Below are 26,060 nucleotides of genomic sequence, written 5' to 3'. Positions count from 1 at the left end.
ATATATAAATAATGAACTGGGCGTTCATTGACAATGTGACAGCAACCTGACAGACCTAGCTCAGGGCATACAAGCCCTTTTTAGACGAAAAGGTACTTCCTGGTTGGATGGATCCGACTTGTTGTCTTCCTTTTCCCGCATAGCTTGCTGGATTTCACCTAGCACGGACGCACCGTGTTTAATAACGTTTTTTATATCGAGATAACCCATTAATTAACAAGCATCAGTCTGAAACAGAGACGGTTGTAAGGGCGGGAGCAGCGGGGCCGTTAACAGCAGCTGTGCGGACATCGGAGAGGTTAGCTTGGACTGAGCTAGCAAACGCCGCGGAGCATCGGATTGCTGACCCCGGGTTGGCGTCTTTCCATTCTCTGAAAGCTTGTAACAGTCGGAGAACTACAAGAAAAGACTGAAGGAAGCCGTAAAACCAAGAGGTGAGTTGTTTAACTAGCAACAAATACCAAAAAATATCGCAGTTGAACCAGTTTCCAGCTGTAAACTGCTGGAAAACCAGACTCCCTGCTCTGCTCCAGCTGCCAGAGTTAACTTCCTGGTTGAATTTCTAACTTTAAATCTTTCTGTAAACAAATTAACCTCATTCTCCATATGTGATATTGTCTGTTTAAGTTTAGCCACTTAGTTATTAGTTTAGAAGAAAATTGTTTTTTAGGAAACAGACTTGAGTCCCACTCAGGTGACACGTTCTAGTGTAATATTGTCCTTAAAGATTATTTACGTTTTAGTTAATTATGCAGCACTTGTTTGGACAAATAACATTATATTTATTACTTTGAATTATCTTGTTGCTGAAATGTACTATTCAAATAAACGTGCCTTGCCTTGGAAATCATGCAATGACTCAGGACTTTGTTCCCACGGTTCCTACACCGCCTGGAAAGGTATAGAATTTGATTTGAGTATTTTTTCAGATCTGGATAAAAATGAAAAAAAAAAAAAAAAAATTGTTTGTCCATGCTCTTTTCATATCCTTTTTTTCTAAAAGTTTAATCCATCCATTCATCCATCCATGGGTTCATAATACCATCCATCCATCCGTTCATACTACCAACCATCCATTCATCCATCCATTTATTCATCAATCCATGCATTCATACTACCATCCATCCATGCATTCATACTACCATCCATCCATGCGTTCATACTACCATCCATCCATTCATCAATACATGCGTTCATACTACCATCCATCCATTCATCAATACATGCGTTCATACTACCATCCATCCATTCGTCAATACATGCGTTCATACTACCATCCATCCATTCGTCAATCCATGCGTTCATACTACCATCCATCCATTCATTGATACATGCGTTCATACTACCATCCATCCATCCATGCGTTCATACTACCATCCATCCATTCATCCATCCATGCGTTCATACTACCATCCATCCATTCATCCATCCATGCGTTCATACTACCATTCATCCATCCATGCGTTCATACTACCATCCATCCATCCATCCATGCGTTCATACTACCATCCATCCATTCATCCATCCATGCGTTCATACTACCATCCATCCATCCATCCATGCGTTCATACTACCATCCATCCATTCATCCATCCATGCGTTCATACTACCATCATCCATTCATCAATACATGCATTCATACTACCATCCATCCATGCATTCATACTACCATCCATCCATCCATGCGTTCATACTACCATTCATCCATCCATGCGTTCATACTACCATCCATCCATCCATCCATGCGTTCATACTACCATCCATCCATTCATCCATCCATGCGTTCATACTACCATCCATCCATCCATCCATGCGTTCATACTACCATCCATCCATTCATCCATCCATGCGTTCATATTACCATCATCCATTCATCAATACATGAATTCATACTACCATCCATCCATTCATCCATGCATTCATACTACCATCCATCCATCATGCGTTCATACTACCATCCATCCATTCATCCATCCATGCGTTCATACTACTATCCATCCATTCATCCATCCATGCGTTCATACTACCATCCATCCATCTGTTCATACTACCATCCATCCATTCATCAATCCGTCCATTCATCCATCCATGTGTTCATACTACCATCCATCCATTCATCAATACATGCGTTCATAATACCGTCCGTCCGTCCATCCATCCGTTCATACTACCATCCATCCATCCATGCGTTCATACTTCCATCCATCCATCCATGCGTTCATACTACCATTCATCCATCCATGCGTTCATTCTACCATCCATCCATTCATCCATCCATGCGTTCATACTACCATTCATCCATCCATGCGTTCATACTACCATTCATCCATCCATGCGTTCATACTACCATCCATCCATTCATCCATCCATGCGTTCATATTACCATTCATCCATCCATCCATCCATGCGTTCATACTACCATTCATCCATCCATGCGTTCATACTACCATCATCCATTCATCCATACATGAATTCATACTACCATTCATCCATTCATCCATGCATTCATACTACCATCCATCCATCCATGCGTTCATACTACCATCCATCCATTCATCCATCCATGCGTTCATACTACTATCCATCCATTCATCCATCCATGCGTTCATACTACCATCCATCCATCTGTTCATACTACCATCCATCCATTCATCAATCCGTCCATTCATCCATCCATGTGTTCATACTACCATCCATCCATTCATCAATACATGCGTTCATAATACCGTCCGTCCGTCCATCCATCCGTTCATACTACCATCCATCCATCCATGCGTTCATACTACCATTCATCCATCCATGCGTTCATACTACCATCCATCCATCCATGCGTTCATACTTCCATCCATCCATCCATGCGTTCATACTACCATTCATCCATCCATGCGTTCATTCTACCATCCATCCATTCATCCATCCATGCGTTCATACTACCATTCATCCATCCATGCGTTCATACTACCATTCATCCATCCATTCATCAATACATGCGTTCATAATACCGTCCGTCCGTCCATCCATCCGTTCATACTACCATTCATCCATCCATGCGTTCATACTACCATCCATCCATCCATGCGTTCATACTACCATCCATCCATCCATGCGTTCATACTTCCATCCATCCATCCATGCGTTCATACTACCATTCATCCATCCATGCGTTCATTCTACCATCCATCCATTCATCCATCCATGCGTTCATACTACCATTCATCCATCCATGCGTTCATACTACCATTCATCCATCCATTCATCAATACATGCGTTCATAATACCGTCCGTCCGTCCATCCATCCGTTCATACTACCATTCATCCATCCATGCGTTCATACTACCATTCATCCATCCATGCGTTCATACTACCATCCATCCATCCATGCGTTCATACTTCCATCCATCCATCCATGCGTTCATACTACCATTCATCCATCCATGCGTTCATTCTACCATCCATCCATTCATCCATCCATGCGTTCATACTACCATTCATCCATCCATGCGTTCATACTACCATTCATCCATCCATGCGTTCATACTACCATCCATCCATTCATCCATCCATGCGTTCATACTACCATCCATCCATTCATCAATCCATGCGTTCATACTACCATCCATCCATTCATCCATCCATGCGTTCATACTACCATTCATCCATCCATGCGTTCATTCTACCATCCATCCATTCATCCATCCATGCGTTCATACTACCATTCATCCATCCATGCGTTCATACTACCATCCATCCATCCATGCGTTCATACTTCCATCCATCCATCCATGCGTTCATACTACCATTCATCCATCCATGCGTTCATACTACCATCCATCCATTCATCCATCCATGCGTTCATACTACCATTCATCCATCCATGCGTTCATTCTACCATCCATCCATTCATCCATCCATGCGTTCATTCTACCATTCATCCATGCGTTCATACTACCATTCATCCATCCATGCGTTCATTCTACCATCCATCCATTCATCCATGCGTTCATACTACCATTCATCCATCCATGCGTTCATTCTACCATCCATCCATTCATCCATCCATGCGTTCATTCTACCATTCATCCATGCGTTCATACTACCATTCATCCATCCATGCATTCATACTACCATTCATCCATCCATGCATTCATACTACCATCCATCCATCCATCAATCCATGCGTTCATTCTACCATCCATCCATTCATCAATCCATGCGTTCATTCTACCATCCATCCATTCATCCATCCATGCGTTCATACTACCATCCATCCATCCATCCATCAATCCATGCGTTCATTCTACCATCCATCCATTCATCAATCCATGCGTTCATTCTACCATCCATCCATTCATCAATCCATGCGTTCATTCTACCATCCATCCATTCATCCATGCCTTCATACTACCATTCATCCATCCATGCGTTCATTCTACCAGCCATCCATTCATCCATGCGTTCATACTACCATTCATTCTTCCATGCGTTCATACTACCATTCATCCATCCATGCGTTCATACTACCATTCATCCATCCATGCGTTCATACTACCATCCATCAATCCATGCGTTCATTCTACCATCCATCCATTCATCAATCCATGCGTTCATTCTACCATCCATCCATTCATCAATCCATGCGTTCATTCTACCATCCATCCATTCATCCATGCGTTCATACTACCATTCATCCATCCATGCGTTCATTCTACCAGCCATCCATTCATCCATGCGTTCATACTTCCATCCATCCATCCATGCGTTCATTCTTCCATCCATCCATCCATGCGTTCATACTACCATTCATCCATCCATGCGTTCATTCTACCATCCATCCATTCATCCATCCATGCGTTCATACTACCATTCATCCATCCATGCGTTCATACTACCATTCATCCATCCATGCGTTCATACTACCATTCATCCATCCATGCGTTCATACTACCATCCATCCATTCATCCATCCATGCGTTCATACTACCATCCATCCATTCATCCATGCGTTCATACTACCATTCATCCATCCATGCGTTCATACTACCATCCATCCATTCATCAATCCATGCGTTCATTCTACCATCCATCCATTCATCAATCCATGCGTTCATTCTACCATCCATCCATTCATCCATGCGTTCATACTACCATTCATCCATCCATGCGTTCATACTTCCATCCATCCATCCATGCGTTCATACTACCATTCATCCATCCATGCGTTCATTCTACCATCCATCCATTCATCCATCCATGCGTTCATACTACCATTCATCCATCCATGCGTTCATACTACCATTCATCCATCCATGCGTTCATACTACCATTCATCCATCCATGCGTTCATACTACCATCCATCCATTCATCCATCCATGCGTTCATACTACCATCCATCCATTCATCCATGCGTTCATACTACCATTCATCCATCCATGCGTTTATACTACCATTCATCCATCCATGCGTTCATACTACCATTCATCCATCCATGCATTCATACTACCATTCCTCCATCCATCCATCCATCAATCCATGCGTTCATTCTACCATCCATCCATTCATCAATCCATGCGTTCATTCTACCATCCATCCATCCATGCGTTCATACTACCATTCATCCATTCATCAATCCATGCGTTCATTCTACCATTCATCCATCCATGCGTTTATACTACCATTCATCCATCCATGCGTTTATACTACCATTCATCCATTCATCCATCCATGCGTTTATACTACCATTCATCCATCCATGCGTTCATACTACCATCCATCCATCCATCCATCAATCCATGCGTTCATTCTACCATCCATCCATTCATCCATGCGTTCATACTACCATTCATCCATCCATGCATTCATACTACCATCCATCCATTCATTGATACATGCGTTCATACTACCATCCATCCATCCATGCGTTCATACTACCATCCATCCATTCATCCATCCATGCGTTCATACTACCATCCATCCATTCATCCATCCATGCGTTCATACTACCATTCATCCATCCATGCGTTCATACTACCATCCATCCATCCATCCATGCGTTCATACTACCATCCATCCATTCATCCATCCATGCGTTCATACTACCATCCATCCATCCATCCATGCGTTCATACTACCATCCATCCATTCATCCATCCATGCGTTCATACTACCATCATCCATTCATCAATACATGCATTCATACTACCATCCATCCATTCATCCATGCATTCATACTACCATCCATCCATCCATGCGTTCATACTACCATCCATCCATTCATCCATCCATGCGTTCATACTACCATTCATCCATCCATGCGTTCATACTACCACCATCCATCCATCCATCCATGCGTTCATACTACCATCCATCCATTCATCCATCCATGCGTTCATATTACCATCATCCATTCATCAATACATGAATTCATACTACCATCCATCCATTCATCCATGCATTCATACTACCATCCATCCATCATGCGTTCATACTACCATCCATCCATTCATCCATCCATGCGTTCATACTACTATCCATCCATTCATCCATCCATGCGTTCATACTACCATCCATCCATCTGTTCATACTACCATCCATCCATTCATCAATCCGTCCATTCATCCATCCATGTGTTCATACTACCATCCATCCATTCATCAATACATGCGTTCATAATACCGTCCGTCCGTCCATCCATCCGTTCATACTACCATTCATCCATCCATGCGTTCATACTTCCATCCATCCATCCATGCGTTCATACTACCATTCATCCATCCATGCGTTCATTCTACCATCCATCCATTCATCCATCCATGCGTTCATACTACCATTCATCCATCCATGCGTTCATACTACCATTCATCCATCCATGCGTTCATACTACCATCCATCCATTCATCCATCCATGCGTTCATATTACCATCCATCCATCCATCCATCCATGCGTTCATACTACCATTCATCCATCCATGCGTTCATACTACCATCATCCATTCATCCATACATGAATTCATACTACCATTCATCCATGCATTCATACTACCATCCATCCATCCATGCGTTCATACTACCATCCATCCATTCATCCATCCATGCGTTCATACTACTATCCATCCATTCATCCATCCATGCGTTCATACTACCATCCATCCATCTGTTCATACTACCATCCATCCATTCATCAATCCGTCCATTCATCCATCCATGTGTTCATACTACCATCCATCCATTCATCAATACATGCGTTCATAATACCGTCCGTCCGTCCATCCATCCGTTCATACTACCATTCATCCATCCATGCGTTCATACTACCATTCATCCATCCATGCGTTCATACTACCATCCATCCATCCATGCGTTCATACTTCCATCCATCCATCCATGCGTTCATACTACCATTCATCCATCCATGCGTTCATTCTACCATCCATCCATTCATCCATCCATGCGTTCATACTACCATTCATCCATCCATGCGTTCATACTACCATTCATCCATCCATGCGTTCATACTACCATCCATCCATTCATCCATCCATGCGTTCATACTACCATCCATCCATTCATCAATCCATGCGTTCATACTACCATCCATCCATTCATCCATCCATGCGTTCATACTACCATTCATCCATCCATGCGTTCATTCTACCATCCATCCATTCATCCATCCATGCGTTCATACTACCATTCATCCATCCATGCGTTCATACTACCATCCATCCATCCATGCGTTCATACTTCCATCCATCCATCCATGCGTTCATACTACCATTCATCCATCCATGCGTTCATACTACCATCCATCCATTCATCCATCCATGCGTTCATACTACCATTCATCCATCCATGCGTTCATTCTACCATCCATCCATTCATCCATCCATGCGTTCATTCTACCATTCATCCATGCGTTCATACTACCATTCATCCATCCATGCGTTCATTCTACCATCCATCCATTCATCCATGCGTTCATACTACCATTCATCCATCCATGCGTTCATTCTACCATCCATCCATTCATCCATCCATGCGTTCATTCTACCATTCATCCATGCGTTCATACTACCATTCATCCATCCATGCATTCATACTACCATTCATCCATCCATGCATTCATACTACCATCCATCCATCCATCAATCCATGCGTTCATTCTACCATCCATCCATTCATCAATCCATGCGTTCATTCTACCATCCATCCATTCATCCATCCATGCGTTCATACTACCATCCATCCATCCATCCATCAATCCATGCGTTCATTCTACCATCCATCCATTCATCAATCCATGCGTTCATTCTACCATCCATCCATTCATCAATCCATGCGTTCATTCTACCATCCATCCATTCATCCATGCCTTCATACTACCATTCATCCATCCATGCGTTCATTCTACCAGCCATCCATTCATCCATGCGTTCATACTACCATTCATTCTTCCATGCGTTCATACTACCATTCATCCATCCATGCGTTCATACTACCATTCATCCATCCATGCGTTCATACTACCATCCATCCATTCATCCATGCCTTCATACTACCATTCATCCATCCATGCGTTCATTCTACCAGCCATCCATTCATCCATGCGTTCATACTACCATTCATTCTTCCATGCGTTCATACTACCATTCATCCATCCATGCGTTCATACTACCATCCATCAATCCATGCGTTCATTCTACCATCCATCCATTCATCAATCCATGCGTTCATTCTACCATCCATCCATTCATCAATCCATGCGTTCATTCTACCATCCATCCATTCATCCATGCGTTCATACTACCATTCATCCATCCATGCGTTCATTCTACCAGCCATCCATTCATCCATGCGTTCATACTTCCATCCATCCATCCATGCGTTCATACTTCCATCCATCCATCCATGCGTTCATACTACCATTCATCCATCCATGCGTTCATTCTACCATCCATCCATTCATCCATCCATGCGTTCATACTACCATTCATCCATCCATGCGTTCATACTACCATTCATCCATCCATGCGTTCATACTACCATTCATCCATCCATGCGTTCATACTACCATCCATCCATTCATCCATCCATGCGTTCATACTACCATCCATCCATTCATCCATGCGTTCATACTACCATTCATCCATCCATGCGTTCATACTACCATCCATCCATTCATCAATCCATGCGTTCATTCTACCATCCATCCATTCATCAATCCATGCGTTCATTCTACCATCCATCCATTCATCCATGCGTTCATACTACCATTCATCCATCCATGCGTTCATACTTCCATCCATCCATCCATGCGTTCATACTACCATTCATCCATCCATGCGTTCATTCTACCATCCATCCATTCATCCATCCATGCGTTCATACTACCATTCATCCATCCATGCGTTCATACTACCATCCATCCATCCATGCGTTCATACTACCATTCATCCATCCATGCGTTCATACTACCATCCATCCATTCATCCATCCATGCGTTCATACTACCATCCATCCATTCATCCATGCGTTCATACTACCATTCATCCATCCATGCGTTCATACTACCATCCATCCATTCATCAATCCATGCGTTCATTCTACCATCCATCCATTCATCAATCCATGCGTTCATTCTACCATCCATCCATTCATCCATGCGTTCATACTACCATTCATCCATCCATGCGTTCATTCTACCAGCCATCCATTCATCCATGCGTTCATACTTCCATCCATCCATCCATGCGTTCATACTACCATTCATCCATCCATGCGTTCATTCTACCATCCATCCATTCATCCATCCATGCGTTCATACTACCATTCATCCATCCATGCGTTCATACTACCATTCATCCATCCATGCGTTCATACTACCATTCATCCATCCATGCGTTCATACTACCATCCATCCATTCATCCATCCATGCGTTCATACTACCATCCATCCATTCATCCATGCGTTCATACTTCCATCCATCCATCCATGCGTTCATACTACCATTCATCCATCCATGCGTTCATTCTACCATCCATCCATTCATCCATCCATGCGTTCATACTACCATTCATCCATCCATGCGTTCATACTACCATTCATCCATCCATGCGTTCATACTACCATTCATCCATCCATGCGTTCATACTACCATCCATCCATTCATCCATCCATGCGTTCATACTACCATCCATCCATTCATCAATCCATGCGTTCATACTACCATCCATCCATTCATCCATCCATGCGTTCATACTACCATTCATCCATCCATGCGTTCATTCTACCATCCATCCATTCATCCATCCATGCGTTCATTCTACCATCCATCCATTCATCCATGCGTTCATACTACCATTCATCCATCCATGCGTTCATTCTACCATCCATCCATCCATCCATGCATTCATACTACCATTCATCCATCCATGCATTCATACTACCATCCATCAATCCATGCGTTCATTCTACCATCCATCCATTCATCAATCCATGCGTTCATTCTACCATCCATCCATTCATCCATCCATGCGTTCATACTACCATCCATCCATCCATCCATCAATCCATGCGTTCATTCTACCATCCATCCATTCATCAATCCATGCGTTCATTCTACCATCCATCCATTCATCAATCCATGCGTTCATTCTACCATCCATCCATTCATCCATGCGTTCATACTACCATTCATCCATCCATGCGTTCATTCTACCATCCATCCATTCATCAATCCATGCGTTCATTCTACCATCCATCCATTCATCAATCCATGCGTTCATTCTACCATCCATCCATTCATCCATGCGTTCATACTACCATTCATCCATCCATGCGTTCATTCTACCAGCCATCCATTCATCCATGCGTTCATACTACCATTCATTCATCCATGCGTTCATACTACCATTCATCCATCCATGCGTTCATACTACCATTCATCCATCCATGCGTTCATTCTACCATCCATCCATTCATCCATGCGTTCATACTACCATTCATCCATCCATGCGTTTATACTACCATTCATCCATCCATGCGTTCATACTACCATTCATCCATCCATGCATTCATACTACCATTCATCCATCCATCCATCAATCCATGCGTTCATTCTACCATCCATCCATTCATCCATGCGTTCATACTACCATTCATCCATCCATGCGTTTATACTACCATTCATCCATCCATGCGTTCATACTACCATTCATCCATCCATGCATTCATACTACCATTCATCCATCCATCCATCCATCAATCCATGCGTTCATTCTACCATTCATCCATTCATCAATCCATGCGTTCATTCTACCATTCATCCATCCATGCGTTTATACTACCATTCATCCATCCATGCGTTTATACTACCATTCATCCATTCATCCATCCATGCGTTTATACTACCATTCATCCATCCATGCGTTCATACTACCATCCATCCATCCATCCATCAATCCATGCGTTCATTCTACCATCCATCCATTCATCCATGCGTTCATACTACCATTCATCCATCCATGCATTCATACTACCATCCATCCATTCATCCATGCGTTCATACTACCATTCATCCATCCATGCGTTTATACTACCATCCATCCATTCATCCATCCATGCGTTCATACTACCATCCATCCATCCATCCATCAATCCATGCGTTCATTCTACCATCCATCCATTCATCAATCCATGCGTTCATTCTACCATCCATCCATTCATCCATGCGTTCATACTACCATCCATCCATTCATCAATCCATGCGTTCATACTACCATTCATCCATCCATGCGTTCATTCTACCATCCATCCATTCATCCATCCATGCGTTCATTCTACCATCCATCCATTCATCCATGCGTTCATACTACCATTCATCCATCCATGCGTTCATACTACCATCCATCCATTCATCAATCCATGCGTTCATACTACCATTCATCCATCCATGCGTTCATTCTACCATCCATCCATCCATCCATCCATGCGTTCATTCTACCATCCATCCATTCATCCATGCGTTCATACTACCATGCATCCATTCATCAATCCATGCGTTCATACTACCATTCATCCATCCATGCGTTCATACTACCATCCATCCATTCATCCATCCATGCGTTCATACTACCATCCATCCATTCATCAATCCATGCGTTCATTCTACCATCCATCCATTCATCCATGCGTTCATACTACCATTCATCCATCCTTGCGTTCATACTACCATCCATCCATTCATCCATCCATGCGTTCATACTACCATGCATCCATTCATCAATCCATGCGTTCATACTACCATTCATCCATCCATGCGTTCATACTACCATCCATCCATTCATCCATCCATGCGTTCATACTACCATCCATCCATTCATCCATCCATGCGTTCATACTACCATTCATCCATCCATGCGTTCATTCTACCATCCATCCATTCATCAATCCATGCGTTCATTCTACCATCCATCCATTCATCCATGCGTTCATACTACCATCCATCCATCCATCAATCCATACGTTCATACTACCATTCATCCATCCATCCATCTAACCGTCTGTCCAGCCAACCAGTTGTTTGTCCAGACATCCATTGATCCGTTTGTTCTTCCATCTGTTTGTCCATCCAAACATCTGTGTGCACAGCACTAATGCAGCAGTTCATGCAAAAATAGCCCTGTTAAGCCTTCAGTGCATTTACTGTACAGTACGTTAGGATTTTTTTCAATATCTCTGCATTTGTGTGTTTAAAAATACTTTTTAATGGTTTTTTATAGTGATGGCGAGTTAAAGCTTTGTCAAGCACTGAAGCTCTTCGTCCAATTGGTCTACTTACGAGCCAAAACATCATGATGTTCATCATGTGGACAAAACATGTAAAACAGGCAGAATAGTTATAAGGATATCCCTTTGGTGTGTGAAGCTTTAAATTGAATCTATCAATATGTGTGTAATTAACATATATAATGGGTCATTTTCACATTTTGAATTCAGTTACTGACATAAATTAACTTTTTGTTAATATTTTTAATTTGTTTAGATGCACCTTCACTCCACAAACCATTGTTTTCAGTTACCAGATGAGGTTAAAGTGAAACCACATGAGGGCATTAAGGACCTGTCTGTCCCTGTGGAGTTGAGCTCTGCCTGCGTTTAGTACCGCCTATCCTCTTTAGATGCCATCATCACGCCGCTCTGCACCTATGTGTTTGAGCAACAGGCTGTCCAACATGCCCAGAAATTATTGACGAATATCTGAATATGCTGCAAGCAGTTTTAGTAACCGCAGTGTTCACAGCCTGAACATGAAACTCTTCTTCTGGTAAAACATCACATACAACCAACAACTTAAAGCCTTCTCTAACAATCTTCAAATTATTGAGCAAGTCGCAGTCGCATCCAAACTGTCTATAAAAGGGACAGCAAGACGCAGCAGTTGACATGCAAATGGTGCTTTTGGTGAGGGAAAAGTGTAGATTTGTAAAGAAAAAGAGTAGATTTAGCAGACTGAGTGGGCTCCCTGGCAGTTCTGTCCTTCCATCTTTGTGTGTTTGTCCATCTGTCTGTTCATCCATTTGTTTATCCATTCATCTGTTTCTGCATCCATTCATTCGTGCGTCTCATCAGTTCGTCTGTCCACCCATCTGTTCAGTTATGTCTCCGTCCTTTCGTTGGTCCATCAAATCTTTCTCCTTCCATCTGTCCCTTGTTTATGCAGGTTGTAGATTTAAAACCTGACCACTGTGGAAGTATTTACCATAAACTCAGTCAACGTTTGTATCTATGAAAACTACAGGGAACTCTGGGTCTAAAACAGAAGACATTTTTGACAAGAAAATGAGTATGAACCCTGAGTGCCAGATGGTTAAAATACCTATATGCTTGTACCAATGTTTCCTAGATTTTGTCTGATTCTCGCTTTCCTCTTCTGCATCCCTCTCTCCCTCCACTCCTCCTCCTTTACCTCCTTCTCTCTCCTTGCAGTATGAGATTGGAGCCACGGGGGCTGTAGGATGAAGAGTCCGGCGCACCGCACCAGAGACATCGAGCGGCAAGCTGGCTACCTGAAGCCCGAGCACTGCGCCCCTCCTCCTCCCCGCGGCAACTCAGGCACCATGTGGTTTATCCGTGACAGCTGCGGCATTGCGTGTGGCGTTATCACCTGGCTCCTGGTCTTCTATGCAGAGTTTGTGGTGGTGTTCGTACTGCTCCTCCCAGCAAAAAACGTGGCCTACAGCCTCTTTAACGGGGTTCTCTTTAATGGCCTCGCCTTCCTCGCCCTCGCCTCTCATGCCAGGGCGATGTGCACAGACCCGGTTAGTTGCAATTTATTTCAACCCATAAAACACTCATGCCCACAATAGACATGTATGTAAGGCCATGTATTAAAGTCTATGAGGTTTTGCAACTATTGGGCTACTTTGATCCCCAATATCAAAAATAGTTCATAAAAAATACTGCTATATAAAACTTGCTATTATATGACTGTGGGCTTGCCATAGTCCAATCACTGTATTGGTGCAGTACCACTTGGAACCTCATACTACTCCACACAGTGCATATTAACAACTGGCAAATCAGTCTTCAGCATCCTGTGTGTCATTGTGAGCCATTTTTGCATTAGTTTGGTGTGGATAGCTTTAGAGGTTAGCTTAATCTAGTAATTTTGTTATGTGGTACTTAGCAAAAAATCAGTAAAAACCCGGTGTGTTCACCCTCTCCTGATTGACAGTAGTGATGGCCTTCTGACTGCATATATCCATGTGTTACATCTGTACTGTAACGGTTCAGCATGGAAACACCTACAGTTTCACACCAAATGTTCTACCTGAAGCGTACAGTCAATATGTTTCACTATTGAGAGAACATTGAAGACATGCGAAAGGCTAAAACACGCCCCAAACTTGGTAACTCATCACAAGACAGTTAAACATTGCTGCACAGCAGACGGTACTGTCTGCTTTAGGCATTGTATTTATTTTGTTAATTCAGTTTGATATTATTATAATTTGCCTGTCCACAAATTATTTTGGGTTTGTCTTTTGTGGGTCAAGCCAGTGTCACAATTTTGGTCTAATTTAAAAAAAATTGTTAAAGGGGGAAAAAGCTTTTTTAAATCCTATACTTTTATGATAACAGTACAATTAAAACAGTTATTTTTACAGCTTTTTTTTTTAAAATCCATTAAGTCTCCCGCTGGACCTTTCATTTTTATAAAGCAAAATCTCTTTAAAAACTGCTGAATTACATATTATTGTCTTTATATTAAAAATGTGGTTATGCAATTTTTTGTGTGAATGTTATAGGTGCTCTTTGACTTTTTTACCGTCTCCTGTCTGTGCCGAAGCAGTTTAAATAATTGAAAGCACTCTCTGCAAAAACATTCTAGCAGGTTGCATGCTTTGTTTTTATTTAAAAGATTTTTATACGCAGTTTATATTTACAGAGGAGCAACTTTCAGGGATATTTTAGCTAAATAACTTATTTGTTCGCTTTCCTCTCCTATCTCGCAGGGAGCTGTGCCCAAAGGGAACGCAACCAAAGAATTTATCGAAAGTCTGCAACTCAAACCAGGACAGGTGGTGTACAAGTGTCCAAAGTGCTGCAGCATCAAGCCTGACAGAGCCCACCACTGCAGGTACAGCACCACACTTTCTAAGCTACTCGGCATCTTTCAAGCAGCTGAAATCTCCTGCTATTGTTCCACTGGGATCACTTCCTCCAGTGTGTTTGTCCCTGCACCGCTTCTCCTGCATCCCCCGTGTGTGTGTGTGTGTTTTCTTTACTTATTTTAAGACTGCTTGTGCAACATTTCCCTGCAGAATCTGCAGCTTGGTAATAGGGATTCCCTCTGTGGTTGCTCGTGTGTTTCTCCAGGATTTCCAGGCATGAAATGTGCAAAAACATTAGAGACTAATTGAATTTCAGTCATTGTTTCAGAGCCTAAAACAGGAGTTAGTGAACATTATTATTGTGGCTATTTTTAGGAAATACATTTTTCTCTATTGATATTATCTTCTTAGGGGGAGCTTTGTAAGAAGAACAGGTAGAAAAATCGTATTTCTGCTTTTTTATGTGAGAAATTAGGAGTTGTAACAGCTGTAATAATGTAACGTCACTGAAATAGCAGCTCTACAGCTACTTTGTGTCATACATCCATTACCAGGTGGAAGAATTACATTATTTCTGTTTAGATACATGATAGTGTTTTTATGGGCTGTAGAAATGCTCTACATTCACCGCTTTCTGATATTTATTTATCCATATCCCTGCAGTGTGTGCAAGCGCTGCATCAAAAAGATGGACCACCACTGTCCCTGGGTGAACAACTGTGTTGGAGAGAACAACCAGAAATTCTTTGTGCTCTTTACTGTGAGTCTTAGCAAAAAAATAATGGAAACAAATACGAATGTACTGATCCTGTTAGGCTCATTCACAATAAATCTGTTTGTTTTCAGATGTATATTGCACTAATATCCTTCCACGCGTTACTAATGGCTGCCTTCCACTTTGTTTTCTGCTTTGAAGAAGACTGGACAAGTAAGTATTTGATTGTTTGAATGGAAAACAACCCCCCTTCTTTGATTTATTGCCTCTGTCTAATGAGTTATTTATTTATTCGGTAGTTTCAAGTCTCTTCCAGTGAAGCAGGAAGTTCTTGTTGTTTAACTATGATCCAATTACATTTGCTTTTGTTCTGGGATGAAGTTAAACATCACATTAAGCAAAAACCTTAAAATAAAGTCATATACAGGTCCTTCTCAAAATATTAGCATATTGTGATAAAGTTAATTATTTTCCATAATGTCATGATGAAAATTTAACATTCATATATTTTAGATTCATTGCACTCTAACTGAAATATTTCAGGTCTTTTATTGTCTTAATACGGATGATTTTGGCATACAGCTCATGAAAACCCAAAATTCCTATCTCACAAAATTAGCATATCATTAAAAGGGTCTCTAAACGAGCTATGAACCTAATCATCTGAATCAACGAGTTAACTCTAAACACCTGCAAAAGATTCCTGAGGCCTTTAAAACTCCCAGCCTGGTTCATCACTCAAAACCCCAATCATGGGTAAGACTGCCGACCTGACTGCTGTCCAGAAGGCCACTATTGACACCCTCAAGCAAGAGGGTAAGACACAGAAAGAAATTTCTGAACGAATAGGCTGTTCCCAGAGTGCTGTATCAAGGCACCTCAGTGGGAAGTCTGTGGGAAGGAAAAAGTGTGGCAGAAAACGCTGCACAACGAGAAGAGGTGACCGGACCCTGAGGAAGATTGTGGAGAAGGGCCGATTCCAGACCTTGGGGGACCTGCGGAAGCAGTGGACTGAGTCTGGAGTAGAAACATCCAGAGCCACCGTGCACAGGCGTGTGCAGGAAATGGGCTACAGGTGCCGCATTCCCCAGGTCAAGCCACTTTTGAACCAGAAACAGCGGCAGAAGCGCCTGACCTGGGCTACAGAGAAGCAGCACTGGACTGTTGCTCAGTGGTCCAAAGTACTTTTTTCGGATGAAAGCAAATTCTGCATGTCATTCAGAAATCAAGGTGCCAGAGTCTGGAGGAAGACTGGGGAGAAGGAAATGCCAAAATGCCAGAAGTCCAGTGTCAAGTACCCACAGTCAGTGATGGTCTGGGGTGCCGTGTCAGCTGCTGGTGTTGGTCCACTGTGTTTTATCAAGGGCAGGGTCAATGCAGCTAGCTATCAGGAGATTTTGGAGCACTTCATGCTTCCATCTGCTGAAAAGCTTTATGGAGATGAAGATTTCATTTTTCAGCACGACCTGGCACCTGCTCACAGTGTCAAAACCACTGGTAAATGGTTTACTGACCATGGTATCACTGTGCTCATTTGGCCTGCCAACTCTCCTGACCTGAACCCCATAGAGAATCTGTGGGATATTGTGAAGAGAACGTTGAGAGACTCAAGACCCAACACTCTGGATGAGCTAAAGGCTGCTATCGAAGCATCCTGGGCCTCCATAAGACCTCAGCAGTGCCACAGGCTGATTGCCTCCATGCCACGCCGCATTGAAGCAGTCATTTCTGCAAAAGGATTCCCGACCAAGTATTGAGTGCATAACTGTACATGATTATTTGAAGGTTGACGTTTTTTGTATTAAAAACACTTTTCTTTTATTTGTTGGATGAAATATGCTAATTTTGTGAGATAGGAATTTTGGGTTTTCATGAGCTGTATGCCAAAATCATCCGTATTAAGACAATAAAAGACCTGAAATATTTCAGTTAGTGTGCAATGAATCTAAAATATATGAATGTTAAATTTTCATCATGACATTATAGAAAATAATGAACTTTATCACAATATGCTAATATTTTGAGAAGGACCTGTATTACTGCAAGCAGCATCATCTCACAATGAAACATGTATAAAAATCCCACTTTTAATTTGAGTACATTTATTCATGGGGTCAAACAAATCTAATATGAACTAAATATTTCTGCTGCCAAACTTCTGTGTCCAAAACTTGTAGAACCACCTTTTGAGAACAGAACATCACCTAGTCTTCTGTGACTTTTCATAAGGTTGAAGCATACAGAGAAAAAGCCCTTTGACCATTTTTCTTTGCGCAGCCAGTCCTGGAGCCTCATGCATAAGAGTGCACAGCTTTTATAGTAAAAGTTGGCAGTAGGGAGAAATCTTGAAAATGCCAGCGCACAAAAAGGTCAGTGCGTTCACATGCCACTGCACACCTTTCCTTCATACATCCTGATTTGCGAGGAATTGGCAGCAGCTGCACGTGCCGCTTGGACCGCCTGGTCCGGGCTGACAATAAAGTTTGAGCCCGTTTTGTTCTACATGTCTGCATCAAGTCCAACGGTGCTGTCTAAGCGTCCACTGGGTTAATTATAGCTTACCGCTGGTCATTGTAATGTAGAGTCCTACCACATCCGCCATATTTCTATTAGGAAGACTGTCACCACACATACTACATAAGGTACTTTAAAACAATTCAAGACATCACATTAAAAAGAAATTACCAGCCATCGCACACTGAGCGTGCTTGAGTTTGTTCCCAACACAACTATTATAAATAGAATATCATCATCGTGATATTTACTATTGCTAACGCCATCAAAATATTTTCTAATATCCTGCAGTCCTTCCCTATATTCTTCCCAAGTCATGTTTTCATAGGAAATTAATTCAAGATGCATATTGTGCCTGTTATGTTAGATCATTATCAGCATCTTTTCCTTTAGGTTAGACGATTTGAAGCCACAGCAGGAAGCCCTCAAACCCCAGAAAGATTTGCCTTTCCGGCCACCAGAAGTGGCTAAATTACTCTTCAGTCCGTTGTTTTTGGCAGTTTCTGGCTTTAAATGAGCTTTTCCCCTGCAGATGTTTATTGGCAAGTTCCTGTATATTTTCACATTAAACGTTTTACATCATCATTGATTTGTAATTTGGTGCTGGTGTCCTCTTGCTCCAGACTAAAAGAAACATTTGGAATGGATAAAGAAGGCTAATCTGGCCTAACCTGAAGTTCTCTGGCTGATCTGCGTGTTGCTTGTTCACGTCTTCCTCAAAGAAAGGAAACAAAGATGCATAGTTGGAACTATTGAACTTGGAGATGTAGAAAAGTTTAAAATCTAGAATGTAACACTTTGTTTTGCTAAGCTATGAATGCTGTAGCTCCTGAACAACAGTTGGAAGTTTTATTTTCTAATTATTTGGAAATTTACCACCTTTTACCCTGTGTGATACTTAAATCTAATATTTTGGGGGTTTTAGTTCCTCAGGTTAAACAAAGAAAGACACTTTTTGTTTAAAGCATAAAACTGTCATACAGGTATAGTGAGATTAATCGATTATTGAAATAATTGTCAACTAATTTAGTAATCGAATAATTGACTCTAAATCATGCTATCTGCTGGAAGAACAACCCACTCAGAGCCATAATTGGGCCAAAACTGTACAAAAATATAAACATGTTTTGCATTTAAGATGAAAAACTTTCTTTGCCTGTAAATATGCTCTATTCACCTCAAGTGGCCTAGCTTTAGCTTCACCTGGTTCAAATTCTGTGAAATAAATATCTCCTGTTAAGCACCTTTTACTATCCGATTATTATTCGATTAAACGAAAAAATAGTCTTCAGATTAATCGATTAGCAAAATAATTGTTAGTTGCAGCCCTAAGTGAGATAGATGTGTGTAAGGTAACAGAAACTCTTGTTTTCTCTCAGAGTGTAGCAACTTTTCTCCACCAACAACAGTCATCCTCCTCATCCTCCTCTGCTTTGAGGGTCTGCTCTTCCTGATCTTCACTGCGGTCATGTTTGGGACTCAGGTTCACTCCATCTGTACTGATGAAACGGTGAGTGACCTCATCAGTTCACTTTAATCTGCCTGCTAAAAGAAATGAAGTAGTTGGAGGTGCAGTGGTGTCAGTTGTTTTGGGAAGTAGAGTGATATTTCATTAAGTCAAGAGGATTAACGGTTAGGTCTTCAAAAACTCTCACCATGGTTACTAAAAAAGTCCTGTATTTGTTGTAGTTTTTTACCCAAAAGATAAATTAACATATCAAGACTGATTTTACATTTCAGAACAACAGACGTGTGTTTCCATCGCAAATTCTTTATTAAAGCTCTCTTTCTTATAAACAGTTGGGAGAAAGTTGAGATCTCCTTAATCGGTTTGTTTCAGGTGTCTGCACATTTATTTTGTTAGTGCCTCATTTTGAGGTGCGCTGGAACAGGTGAGCTGGAACAGTTTCATCGTACTATCGTGCCCTCCTTTCTTCAGTTTATTTATAGCAGAACATAAACCAACAAATGAAGAGACTGCAGAAGGGTTCACATATCTTGGTGTCTTGTTTACGTGTAATAAGAGGGTGGAACTGGAGATGACAATGTTGATCTGGTCTGTCATGGTAGAAACGGTGGCGTGCAAAGAGTTTTGAAGTTGACATGTCCATCTGTTTTATTCTCACATGTGGTCATGAGACGTAGATCATGAAACAAGATGATCCCAGATTGAGTGGCTGAAAGGAGTCAAACTCTTGACTTGGAGAGAGGGTGCAGAGGCACTGCTCCACCGAGAGGAGACTGTTGAGGGTTGTTCAGGGAGGGATGGATGGATGGAGGGTTTGGTTGTACTGAATGGATTAGATGGATAGATACTGTTAATACCAGGCCTTATTTTAAACAGTTGAGAACGATACATCAGCTTTGTTATGTCATTTAAAGCTGCCTCAGTATTTTTGCTCTGCTGTTTGCAGGGGAAATTAATGCTATCAGTAAAGTAACATATTTGTTGTTCAGCATCAGTCTTTGTACGTTATGGAAAAAACGTTTTCCACTTCATGACATCTGGTAAGGAAGTGGAATCAGGCCTTCTTGTTGCTGCTGGAGTGCTGATCTCCTTGCATCATGTATGTAAGTATGAGAAGATGGCAGATTCGTTTGGAAACTGGTTTTATTGGTACGAAAGCAATCCCAGTCAACCCTTTTCTCCCCACAAACACTCACTCTGATTTCGGGGGCTTTCTTCTCATTTGTTGCCTCATCTTGTATGCTGTTCTGATGATTGTCCTGAGCTGCACTTGCTCAGAGAGTGAGGTGATCCTGATGTTTGGTTCCCTCAGCTTATATTTACTTTTTATAGTTTCCCACAAGAAAATAGAAAAGAAAACTGACTTCAGCTCCATGGAAAGCAGGTGATCCACTTCCAGCCCCTTGCAAGGTTGACTTCAGTATATTTTCTGCTCTAACCACCCACAAGCATGACTCACAACACTATAATATTCACTACAAAGATCATCTGTCTCAGTCAATTTCAGGGTAATGGAGCCTGCAGTTCAGTGTGTTTATCAGGAAACGCTTAGTGTGAGTCACCTACACCCTATGGGAGGACAACAAAAGAACGGAAACATGAGTCATTTCCCTGTTTTTTTGGGGTTTTTTTTGTGCTTTGCTCAATAAATTCAGAGTGTTTGTTTTACCTCCGCAGGGCATCGAGCAGCTAAAAAAGGAGGAGAGAAGATGGGCCAAAAAGTCCAAATGGATGAACATGAAGGTGGTGTTCGGCCACCCCTTCTCTATAGCCTGGCTCAGCCCGTTTGCGGCGCCGGACCATGGCAAGGCCGACCTGTACCAGTACATCGTGTGAAAGCTGGAAACCAAGCTGACACCGCTTGTGACCTGGACCTGAACTCATTTTAAGCGTCTCTTCATTTTCTTTCCTTTCTGAATGATGGATATTTCTTGAGGTTAGGATATTCTCGGGTATTCTGTTGTATGCTTAAAGTTTTCTTCGCTTTAACTTTCTTTTTTATCGTTTCCCTCTTGGTGCTGAATGAGATTAAGATTTATCTGCACCATGAACCTGAACCGGGAAGAATCAGCTCATAGATGAGAAACACTTGGAATGAGATACCACCAGAAGACTGAGCTCTGTTTGCTGCAGTAGGTCGGACCATTTCCTTTTTTCTGAGATTAAATCATGTGAACTGACGACCAGCATGATCCAGGTATGGAGATGGACTCCTGGATGTGTCTTCCTGTAAACAATCTCTCAATCCTCTCATTTAATTGGCTGTTTTAGTCTTCGCGATAATCTTCTCCTGAATGCTGCAGATGATTTGCCTTAGAGCAATCCTTTAGCACATGGTTCATCTGATATGTTTAAAGATATTCCTATTTATTGCCTTAATGTCACACTGGTCGTCATTGGTTTACATTATTTTTGAAGGGAGATTGTTGTAGCCTTCTTCAGTGGGTGGGTTTGTTCAGATATGTGTTTTTAAGAGCAAGTTTTGGGCAGATTTCTTTCCCGTTTTTTCTTCAGAAAACCCCACCTCCTTTAAATTGCCATAAAGGTAGAACAAATCACGAGGGAGGAGATTTAGATCTTTTTATTTGTAAAACATGCAAGCAATCATCTTCAATCAGAAGCAATAACTCCACGGTTATCGGTTTAAGTTGTAATCCTTCATATTACAGCATGGTTTGTCTCTGTGATGCGTGAAACACTGTAGTGATGCTTTATCATAAGCAGTGTCCTCCATGTTTATTGGCACACCCAGTAGAGATGCATGTGTAGAATAAATTCACCTTTCTGCTGTAGCTTTAATATCACACTGAAAACGGTTGTTCTAGTTTCTAACAACCAGATTCTGAGATTCCCCTGTGTGAGGTTCTACATTTTCTACTTATTGCTCTGATTATAGGTAAGTTAACACATCTGCCTATTATTTAAACTGCATGTTCTCTTGTCTTTCTCATTTTAAGAGAAGGAAATCCTGATTTAAATTTTTAAAGCGACTTTAAATCTTTACATGGGCAGCCAATAAATGTAGAGGTGCTGCAGCTCTGGAAAAAAACTGCAATGTTCTGTGATTTTAGTAATTGGTATGTTTTTGAGTACAATGAACACAATTATGCATGTTATGCTTGTTATTTTTTGCTTATTGCCCGGTAGAGGACTGCTGTGCTTCGTGTCGTATTTCCCAGCTTTCTGCTGGAACTTTAGTACGTTTAGACAGAAAAAGCATCTTTAAAGAGCTGAAAAGATTCCCAGTTGTAAAGCTCCAGGTAGACATCCAAAATCAGAGGTGAGTTAAATCTGTGGAGGATACCTCACAGGTTCAGAGGACATGTTGAATCAGGATGAATCTTAATCCAACAACACTGACAGAATGATGACCTGCATAAAAATACTCCAGATTACCAACGTATCATATCTCCCTACTTTTTAAAAAATTGGTACTGGTCCAGCTTGATTTGTTTTATTTTAGTGACTAACATTACTTCGAGACGTTGCTTTGAGACTTCAACAACATAATGCTTTTTTAAAACTACAACCTTTTGACAGTTTCACATCCGTGTCAAAGATCCTGTGTGGCAACAGTTCCAATGGCCATTGTTCGTAGAAACGAAAGTTAAACTACATGTTTTTTTTTTAATCAATTAAGTTGAAATCTTGAGGATTAAATAAGAAAAGCGACATTGCAGTTTATTCGTAGCACCTATGAAAGTTTTAAATAAGGTATTTTGTAGATTTAACAGCCTTTGCGCTCATGTTGAGTTCACTTTTTCACATAAACCAGCATCCTTTATCTGATAATTGTAAACGTTTGGCCTCTTCACCAGCTTTGATGGAAAATTTGATGACCTTAAGGGTAATTCAGCTGCTCTGTTCAATAGGTTTGCTTTTGAATAATGCAGTTTGTCCTAGTAGTTGGTCGCGTGTCTAAGTGAAACCAGAAGGTAAAGCAGGGGGGTTTACAGAATTAAATGTTGAGTCACATTTAGATAATTTAAGACCTGCTTTTACTTTTGAGTGTAGAGGAGTGATAATGTGCAGAGGAAAACCACCACTTCAGAGTATTTAACACTAAAATGCCTTTGTGTGTTTATTTAAAAGCCTTACTGTATTTATAGACATCTAGATGCAGAGGAAAGGAAATATTTAAGTGTACTTGTTGCCAAATTATGTCTATAATGAAATGATGCTCTGATTCAATTATTTCAAGATTGCAGCTTGGTTGTTTGTCATCTAAAGGCGTTTAAATGGTTTTAGTTTTTTTAATTGTCACCGTTATTTGGAGATGTAACAAGTTTACAACAGAACGCAACAGTTTTCCTAATTTCTCTCACATTATTCTGTATGTTTCTGTTATCAGGTTTGATTTCGACTTTTTGTTGTTTTTTTCTTGACTGATCTTTAAAGGGGAAAGTAAATAACATCAACTTTGAATGAGATAAGATTCATTGCTGTAATAGAAAAAGTATTAATGTTTTGTTTTATGGTCCATTATAAAACATTAAGTTACAGTACTGCAGACATCTTTGCTGTATTGTTATTAAAGATTTAAGTCCTTACTGTCTGAATTTATTTACTTTTATTAGGAAAAATGTGTTTTGTTGTCAGATTCTGACTTGGGAATTTATTTTTCCCTTTAGGAGGGCCAGGTTAAACTGGTCAGAGTTTAGATGCTGGATGGGGCAACATATATGGGGAAGGGTTCGTACGAGTGCTTGAAATCCTTGAAAATGCTTGAATTTAAGGTGTTTTCAAGGTTGGGAAATTGCTTGATTTTTGTATAAAGTCCTTGAAAGTGCTTGATATTCTAACTGCACAGTTTTGTAAAGAGCACTCTAACAGTTTAATTAAAAAAATCTCAATTTGATATTTTATGTTAAAGGTACAAAATAGAGAGTGATCATTTTTCCTTTATGAAGTCTCAGAAAGCCTTGCTGCCGCTCAGAGTAGGTTCAGAGCAGCAGACATGACCTGCTGAAAGACCAGCCGCTGGACTGGCGGCGTCCTCTGGCATGGCAATGAAGCAGACCTACTTTGAGCACATTACTATGACTTGGTATTCGAGCACATCTCGGTGAGCCGAATACTGTGCTTTAAAATGTGCAAAAAAACATTTGATTGAAAACACTAGTAAAGGTGGTTAGCTTTGGCCTGGCATTGTTCCGTCATGCGTGCTGTGCCTCTGATGTCTTCTAGGCTCTTGCCAGTAAGTCCATTTCATATTAATATAACTCAATCAGCTACGCAGTATTTTAGATTGTTCATAGGCTCCCTTCACACATCGGGGTCATAAGTCTCAACGAAGAAAAAGGTGCACAGAGATACAGACTGCTGTGAAGTTTGGTACTGGAAAGGTTTGAAAATTTACCTTGAAAATGTTTGAAAAGTGCTTGAATTTTACTGTGGGAAAAGTGTATGAACCCTGAGGTTGGTACTTGTAGAAAGGCTGTAAATGTCCTGAGTCTAGAGCAAAGGTTCACTTTCCAGCAGGACAACAACCTTAAACGTACAGCTAGAGCTACAATGAAAGGATTCAGATCAAAGCATATTTGTGTTAAAATGACCCATTCAAAGCCCAGAATTGAATTCTATTTGAAATCTCTGGCAAAACTTGAAATTTCCATGTTTACAGGCACTTTCCATCCACTCTGAAATAGTTACAAAATAGCCAAAGCCTCAGTCAGTCCAGATATACAAAGCTGGTAGACGCATACTTCAAGATATGCAGCTGTAGTTGTGTTGTGGCTTAACTAAGGAA

General features: G+C 41.2%; 1 protein-coding gene across 1 annotated transcript; it reads left to right on the top strand.

Annotated features, from left to right (window-relative positions):
• Nucleotides 1-67: 67 nt before the first annotated feature.
• zdhhc3b (zinc finger DHHC-type palmitoyltransferase 3b) lies at nucleotides 68-22,240 on the top strand. The gene is made up of 7 exons (XM_047384807.1): nucleotides 68-434; nucleotides 13,987-14,318; nucleotides 15,516-15,640; nucleotides 16,278-16,374; nucleotides 16,461-16,542; nucleotides 20,223-20,353; nucleotides 21,989-22,240. Exons 2-7 carry the CDS (start codon nucleotides 14,016-14,018, stop codon nucleotides 22,145-22,147), a joined length of 897 nt encoding a protein of 298 aa, XP_047240763.1. The 5' UTR covers nucleotides 68-434; nucleotides 13,987-14,015; the 3' UTR covers nucleotides 22,148-22,240.
• The last annotated feature ends 3,820 nt before the right edge of the window (nucleotides 22,241-26,060 follow it).

This window comes from Girardinichthys multiradiatus, chromosome 13 (genome assembly GCF_021462225.1).
Source record: "Girardinichthys multiradiatus isolate DD_20200921_A chromosome 13, DD_fGirMul_XY1, whole genome shotgun sequence".
In the NCBI taxonomy this organism is placed as follows: Eukaryota; Metazoa; Chordata; class Actinopteri; order Cyprinodontiformes; family Goodeidae; genus Girardinichthys; species Girardinichthys multiradiatus.
This window is presented reverse-complemented; position numbering and strand designations above follow the sequence as displayed.

Coding starts and splice junctions, on each gene's coding strand:
- zdhhc3b (XM_047384807.1), top strand. CDS start 14,016: ATGAAGAGTCCGGCGCACCGCACCAGAGACATCGAGCGGCAAGCTGGC. Junction 14,319..15,515: donor GGGCGATGTGCACAGACCCG/GTTAGTTGCAAT, acceptor CCTATCTCGCAG/GGAGCTGTGCCCAAAGGGAA. Junction 15,641..16,277: donor GACAGAGCCCACCACTGCAG/GTACAGCACCAC, acceptor ATATCCCTGCAG/TGTGTGCAAGCGCTGCATCA.